Source organism: Opisthorchis viverrini (genome assembly GCF_000715545.1).
Source record: "Opisthorchis viverrini unplaced genomic scaffold opera_v5_560, whole genome shotgun sequence".
NCBI classification, from domain to species: Eukaryota; Metazoa; Platyhelminthes; class Trematoda; order Opisthorchiida; family Opisthorchiidae; genus Opisthorchis; species Opisthorchis viverrini.
This window is the reverse complement of record NW_008752220.1, coordinates 17,366-25,334: the sequence shown is the minus strand read 5'-3', so window position 1 is coordinate 25,334 and position 7,969 is coordinate 17,366. Positions and strand designations below refer to the sequence as shown.

At 40.4% G+C, this 7,969-nt stretch overlaps 1 protein-coding gene across 1 annotated transcript in view; it reads left to right on the top strand.

Moving 5' to 3' along the window:
• T265_15512 (hypothetical protein) overlaps window positions 1-1,881 on the top strand; it is a gene marked incomplete at both ends in the record, with an annotated part of 2,519 nt that extends 638 nt beyond the window's left edge. Inside the window, one exon of the mRNA XM_009178450.1 lies at window positions 1,847-1,881. Within this exon, the coding sequence (XP_009176714.1) occupies window positions 1,847-1,879 (33 nt within the window). The remainder of the gene's footprint in view (window positions 1-1,846) is intronic.
• Between the last annotated feature and the right edge of the window lie 6,088 nt (window positions 1,882-7,969).

The following is a 7,969-nucleotide window of genomic DNA, read 5'->3' as shown; positions in this document are numbered from 1 at the left end:
CTGCGGCATCTACAACCACCTTACGGCGTGTACGTGGTTATTACAGCTGATGATGATGCTGATGATTAACTAGAATCAGAGCATCTTGAAATACAGCCAACGTGGAGAATACATCACAGGGCACATAATCTGACCGGCACTCGGATAGGCCTGTGATAAATTTATTCGCACCATGGATTATACTACTTCATAACACACAGGAGTAATCAGTTTCTAGTATCCCACAATTAAAACTCTGAATTAGCATCTGAATTTTTTGGCAACTGGTGGCAGAATTAATAAATCTTAAATTCAGAATTTCAGGCACAACCATCCGGTAAATATTGACACTGCCGTTCACAACGGTGCCTATATCTTCATGCATCACTCAGTTCAAGACTCCTCAAGTTTGTTCTAGCCTTTTGATAATTCTTCCCAAAGAGGCCAGAGTTTAACGTGATTTTATTGTGTAGAATACTGTGGAAATCAATCAAGTGAAGCACCAATGGCACTGACAGACATGACTGTGGTGTACACTGGTGCACATAATCAAAGGAGAAAAGCATTCATCCATCAGGAGGTCTATCCATCTTCTTCATGCTAGATGTATCTGGATTTCTCATCCCAAGAAATAGTGAATTTGCCGCCGCTGTCCAAAAATTCTATCACACTACCTCTAGTCATCATTGAATATGCAGATTTGAATGATGTAGGTGACTGATTGGAGTTTTGTAATCCTCAGTTTACTTATCAGCACACCTTGTACTACCAAAGGATCCCAATATGTTAATGACGAATAATATGGAACAATAAGTATGTATGATATGATACTATGAAATTGGATAATGAGTCATTAAACTAACCTAATGACGGCATTGCGGAATCGCTAGGCATTTTCCTCGGGATACCGCAGGATCGCGAGTCCACTTAATACCTTGTAGTTTATTCACGATGGCTTTAGCCTTCAGCTCTCAAGCATGGCCATCAACTACATATGCAAAATGTTCCCGAAGTTGTGTTGGACAGTTCTGCCCGAAAAAAAACGGTTCCAAATATGGTTCAGATTCTGGACAAGTGCAAAGTATGCAATTGCGCCGTTTTCTTTTCTACACTCAATTTTAAAAGTCAGCTTTAAATGAACTTGATCCATATTAGTGTCAGTATTCTTTGAGATTTGTTGGCTTACCGAACAAATCGCTAGGCGTGGTATACACTAATGATCTCGAGAAGGTCTCTCAAGATTCGGAAACCTTTTCTGATTTTACTGAATCTTTTACGATCCGTTTTCTGGTTGATTTTGCTACCACCATTGTGTCGGTGGATCATGTCCGCCTTTTGTTCCGGTTTGTTAGACCAAGTAAGGGAAGATCTACGATTCTACCAGATGAGTTTGAAGGTCATGTTCATTTGACTACAAGAAGGCATGAAATGCAGAGTAGGGAGCAGACAACACCCATAATGTCTGGTTACTTTGGGCAACGATGACTGAGGAGAACATTGCCGCTACAACTTCACAACTCTTTTTATCCGTGTGTGGGCTCATAAGAAAGGAGACAAATGTGAACTCTTCTTTGTCTCTTACTAAACTTTAAAAACGTCGTTTATCTTCAGCCACAACAAAAATGATGCTAGTCGAAATTTCGAATTTTAAACATTAAATCACTGCGGCAGTAAACATCAGTGATATCGATGGTGTCATGATATGTGCACCGCCGATGAGCTTCAATAAGAACCATACTGCACTTCAGCGATGATGATTCCCGTATTGAGCAGATATAGGATTATCAATAAACAAGTCCTGCAAAACATCACGCTGACGGTTTTTACTGTCACTAATTTATCCCTAACGCATCCACATGCATACTAGTGGAAGGAAGAAGACCTTTGCTGCAGAGCCGTTTAGTGGAAAACACCAACTGAATAGTTAAAAATCTATTGGACAAGGAAGCAAGATGCTCATGTGCATCTTGTTACAAAAACAAAATATCCACCTCCTCCTTGAACCCGTCTTCTTGAACCTTCCTAGATATTCACTGACTTTTACTCAAGTACAAGCAAATGCTACAGTGCGACTCCACAAATTCCGTAATAGATCTCACTTTCCAAGGGACGCGAAGCGGATTTACAAGAAAACATACTACTCATCAGTAGTATCCACCGTTACACCAGCATTATTGTCGTCTTAAATAAATTGACCGGAAGGAGCCAACAAGCCAACAAGCCATCCTCCGGTTTTTTCTCCGGTTATAAGTCTATCGAACGGATCATGTGTTTTTTTATTCGGAATCGCTTTTGGAACAGATAGCACTGCATAGTTTATTAATTCTGTTTCCACCTGTAGCATAAATATTATTTCTAGACTTGAAGTCACCCAGATGATGGCTAAACTAAATTCTTTCCAAGAAATGAGTGGGAGGGTTGATCTCAACTAATTTCAGATAACGAGCCGAAGTTTACGGAGCGTCACTTTGGAGAAGAATCCAGTATCCGTGTAAGAATTTTATCTCAGTAAACACCAATTCCCATGGCTTAAAGCCAAAAGCATGATTTGCTTTTTTTCAGCCCTCCTTAACTAAAATGTTAGCCCACGTCAGTTCTGGGCAGAAAGGTTACGCACGAAAACAACTAGGTCAACGAACACAGGTGATAAGTGACAGGCACCTTATCCTAGCACATTTTGTCCTGTAAATAATCCTATTGCCCCTCTGAACAACAAGTGTTTCCGTGCGACTGTGTGTGCGTGGTGTCCTTACCAAGGGTAAGTAACTTCACTTCGTTCCCCAGTTCTTCTTTCATCCGTATTAGTAATGATAAACTGTCCATCACAGGTGTCATGTGATCTCCACACCCAGGGGTTCATTAACAAGTATAATGGAACTGCTGTTTCCAGGGGTGCAAAGCCCATTTTCACCCTACCTGGGATTTCAATCAGTGCGAAATGGTTTATAAACTTGCCAGCCTGACTGACTAAAATGTTTCTGGTAACATCGGTTGTTTACGCGTTCAACGGATCAAAATAAGAGAAATCGATCGCTAGATAGGATGCATTTCGCATCGGGACCAGTTGATCGTTTACACAGTACTTTGATTCTCACTGCGGGTTGATATGAAAAAAACACCTGATTTCGGAAATCCCGATGGATCGGCACCTTCCAATTTCCATAGTATTCTATATGAATCCGATTTCAGAGTCCTAGTAACATCCTAAGCGAAGGCAAAAGGCCTGAAAGGCTGGAAGGTGCGTGTTTATAAAGGGCAAGGAGTGGAGTGGCATTATGCTACGGCTAATCAGATTTAGTCTACTTGAAATCGGAACACGTTGAAGGGGTTTTGGATCCATAATTAATATGTCACTAAGAAGTTACTTAGAGCAAACCATTTGGAGTTTGTGATGTGAGGAGCTATTGCTCACATGACACCGTGATACATGCCCGAAAGCTTGAAGTTTCATTTGCAGTCCAAATGAAATTTGGCCACAAAGCCATTTCAGTCCAAGCAGTTTCATTTTCGAAAGCTAACAAGGATATCATAGGTTCGATTTGCAATGCGCGCTCTTGTCGTGCACAGACCAGGTGGGTAACGCCATGACCATGAAACCACATTTTATTGACACCTGTTTTTTCTGCGTGGTTTAAAAAGAACTGTTGCATGGTATTCCAGTCAGAAACTAACTGAATGGAGGGTTAAGTTTGGTCAGTTCAAATAGTATATTGGTTTTTTAACAGTCCGCGTACACCAATCAAAAAAGCAAATGAATAACGTGGCAAAAAAGTGGGATGGATGTGGTTTCGTTCTGGAAGTTTGCGAAATACACAGTTATCCCGTTGGGTATCTGTCAACGCCAAAGCTGCCAAGGGGTCCTGCAGGCTTTTTAAGCCATTGCAAAGTCTCTCCAATTTCAAGGCCATCGACGGGTGTTTTCAGATTTCGACCATCCGGATGTAACCAAAAGAGAAAAGACCTTGCAGGCTACCGTCACATTCATGAAGCAACTTGGACTGTTACGTGCACCCAAAGTAAACTTGGCGTGGCTGCAAGACAGACTAGCAATAACTCCCAAATAAAATAATATAATCAGGTGCACACGTCTTTTAGGCAACATTAGGCTTACTCTAGCGCCCGACCCACGCAGGCCAGAGATTGCGTTTGCAACGACGTTTACATCTGCCCCAGGTCTATTCTCGCAAAAGAGTACAAAATGGTTAACCAGATGTTTAAAACACGAGGATCCTATGCAGGATGGAACGCGAGTTATGAGATTGTCACCTCTTGTCGGTCGTATTACTCGGAAAATGCTCTGCGTATCATACTCTGAAAATCTGTTGCATCCTGTTCATCTCTCGGCTCGTAGAAAAACCGTGAAACAACATTCAGTAAATCTGAACAGCCCTTTGGTAATAACGAAGTCTATGTTCAGTCTACAGCTGGAGTCTATCTTATTGGGAACACCGAAAACTCTAAGGCAGATGTTTTATCCCTGGTTGAAATCATGATCACACACGCTAGAAATTGGAAGAAGTCTCGTTGTAGCGCGAATGGTGTCTCTGTCTTCTAGTCGGTAGCACGTCAGAGACGTTGAATCAAAGATTTCTAACCATTCGAAAAACAGCGTACATTTTTTCCCAGTGTGGAAATGTCTGATGAAATATCTAAACTGATCCTGTGATTATTTGATTCTGCACACTTAGTTTACAGTTTATGGCAAGTGATAGAATTTTATTTCCGCTCAGCCAGGGAAAACAGTGCAGTAGCTAGTGGTTCGTGAAAACAAAGAAACCGGTGCGTTTTCAGTATCTAGACCAGTATCTTGGTTTTCATCCTCGAAATTGAATCATTTAATACGCGTACAATGACCCATGATATATAGAATAAGTGGGATAGTTTGTATCTTGTGGTTAGATCAATACTTAGCATTCTACAAATATGAATGATCTGCTTTGGCTTATTCTTACTTGCGGCTGCAAAAAACGAAGAGGCTGGTTGCTGAAGTCTCGCAGTCATCAGCTGTTTCGCGCGGTCGTACACCTAACTGTTATCAGGACAGGAGATCTGACAACCAATCGTTGTCCGAAGGAAAGCAAAAAGGGATTCCTGTGTGTTGTAGTCTGAAACCCCGACGGTCGCAGTCACTCTATCTATGCATAAATTTTATGCATATGCGAAACATTTCATTTTTTTACGCCTGTGTCAACCAGTAGTTTGATTTTCAGGCATGCAGCTCATCTCTTGTTTTTAGTTACATACAAAAAATGTGTGAAAACTTCAAACTAAACCTTGTTTGCCCACATCAGGTGAATTATTGAGGATAGTCCCGAATACCAAATAAGATCAGATATTTGATCTTTAAGAAACCTTTTGATGAAAGGGTCAAATTCGGATGACGAGAGTCTAGCGATCCCTTTTTCTGAAGTTCAACTTACATATGTTAGATTTTTACAAAAAAATTTTTTGGAATCTTTTCAAAATAACTTTTTTGTGCACGCTGCGATGGTGTAAATTTTTAATTATTTTTTAAGGAACTGATCACATTATTCAAAGTTGACATATGAACGATATCTAACTCATTGCACTGACGACTGGGTACCATTGTGCATAACGTTTTTTTTAATTCAGTCAAAGGCAGAAATTTTCGGTTTAAACTTGTTATAGGTTGCTGAATCCGTTGAAAAGTCTGTGCTGTGGTGGTTGGTGGATTCCTCAGGTAACCTGTGCTGGCAACACGCATTTAGTGAGGAGCGAGTACGGCATTCGTTCAAACCTACTAAATGTAGCACCCGCTTATATGATTCATATGAAAGCTATGTTTGAACATGCTGTTAGTTACCAGTTATTTTAGACAAACTATCGTTCTACAAAATGAACCTTTACCGCTAGCTACTATCTTCTCCGAAAGTCCTCTGTTGAATTTCCGCTTCTGAGAAGCACTCACTCGTTCACGCATGTTTAATCATACGTACAATGTGTCACAATCGATTCCATCGTCGACGTACATAAACTGGCCACGCCGATCATCACAATACGCCATGTTTATATCCTGTCAGTCTCAACAAACTATACAGTCATGTACACATTTATGCATCTCTGACCGGACTTCTGAACTTGTAACGTGTTAGGAAAGTCTTGAAGGCTCCAAACTGAGAAGGTCTGAAACCGTTTGATTTCTAACTTATAAATTACTTTTCAGAAATTGACCGGTAATTAGCCATTGATTACATCATTCTTTCCAACAAATGACATGACTCGTAAATTCGAATTATCCAATTATACTTGGGAAGAACTGTGCGGCATGATTGTTCCAAGAAAACACTGACATCTCTGGGTTATATGTTTATTAGCTGTTGCGAATTTCATGTTTGGATGCGGGGAGAATGTGGAAATTACACATTCAACCATCCGTTAATCAGTCGGACAAATTGCTTGTGTAATAATCTAATTAAGGCCAAAGATTTATTCGAACGAGTGGGCGGGATCAGATGAAATTTTACAGGTTTTGAAAGTCGTTGGAATTCGACCTACATCCCCTGCAGCGCGGAACAATAAGGTGTCTGAGGATAACATGGCTTTTGTGTTTTTTATACTGATACAGGGTGGTATGGTGGACCTCCAGAAGTAATTTACAGAGTGACTAAATGAGTAATTTGGCTTTTAGCAAAATATTGTTCTGTGAACAACACACAGGAAAAAACAAGCGCGAGTTTTAAAGATCGAGAAAAGAGGAAGAAATTTATGGATAATTATCCTGGGGGCGGTTTTTCTAGCCCAGACACAGTAATTTGAGAAGAAACAACTCACAAATACAGGACATACCGACTCAATAACAGTTTTTCAAGTGCGAGTACGTTTACCGCAGTAATGTTGCGATGCTCATATAATTTATACTTTAGTAACATTTTTGCATTCCTGTTTGGAGATGTACACCATCTAGGACTGCAACTAACCTACACAGATGTTGGATCCTTTTGGACCTAGTTACTGTCGCTTCAAACTGTGCACTTGACTGGGCTCAAAGATTGCAGAGACTTGGTGGATTGGTCGCCACCAAAAACATAAAAGTTGCTTACCACTACTTAAGTCTTTGTTCTCAACTTCATAATTGCCAATATTCCTCGAGGCTTCAAAGAAATTGTTCGTCAATTGAGAAAGTAAAACAGATAAACCGGTAAACAGGTCAACAGGTAAGCTTGCAAAAATGTGACAAACACAGTGATATTTTGGTCCAAATCGGTGTCAAACATGTGTTGCTACCACCGTATTGAGAAACATTTATGGAACAACCTGCAACACTACGATACTTTCAAATTCACTAATCTGACCGGTTTTCAAAACCAGATTTTCGATCAATTTCATCTGATATCTGCTACATTTAAAGGTGGCCTGATGTCTCTAAAGGTAAAACGGAAGGTTTTATTACTGTTGTTTATTTCTGAACAGCATGGTTACAAACCTAAAAAGAAAATGCAGGCGATGGATTGGGGAAGGGGTACAGGAAAATATCAGGTAAAGAGAGGGACTTGCCACCAAAAGACAAGATGAATCCCAACGTATGTAAGAAAGTTCGGTATCGGAACCTGCTGGTAAAGACTAGCAACCTGAGAATGGACGAACGATAGTGAATGTTCTTCAAGGCTCAGTAAGCGCTGGCACATATGCCTGAATATGGACTTGCGTTTACCTTAATGTGAACTCCTTACACACTGAAGATAAATACTTTTTGACCACATGGGACTGTTCGTTGCCACAGGTCACCCAACATTTTAACGAGTGCGAGGCATTCACTTAATAGAATACTGAGCAAACAGAGGAATTCGGGAGTATCGTCCCCAATTCATGTCGGGCTTGGTGTTCAGGTTTTTGTCCGGCATTTACGCGGTTAAATAAATTTCTGAATATACTATTATTCATTCGGGTTTTTCGCTACTTACATCTTTATAGCTAACAGAATGCGGCTTCTCTCCTTTGAAAAGACCTTCCAGAGAAACGAACTTTTGTA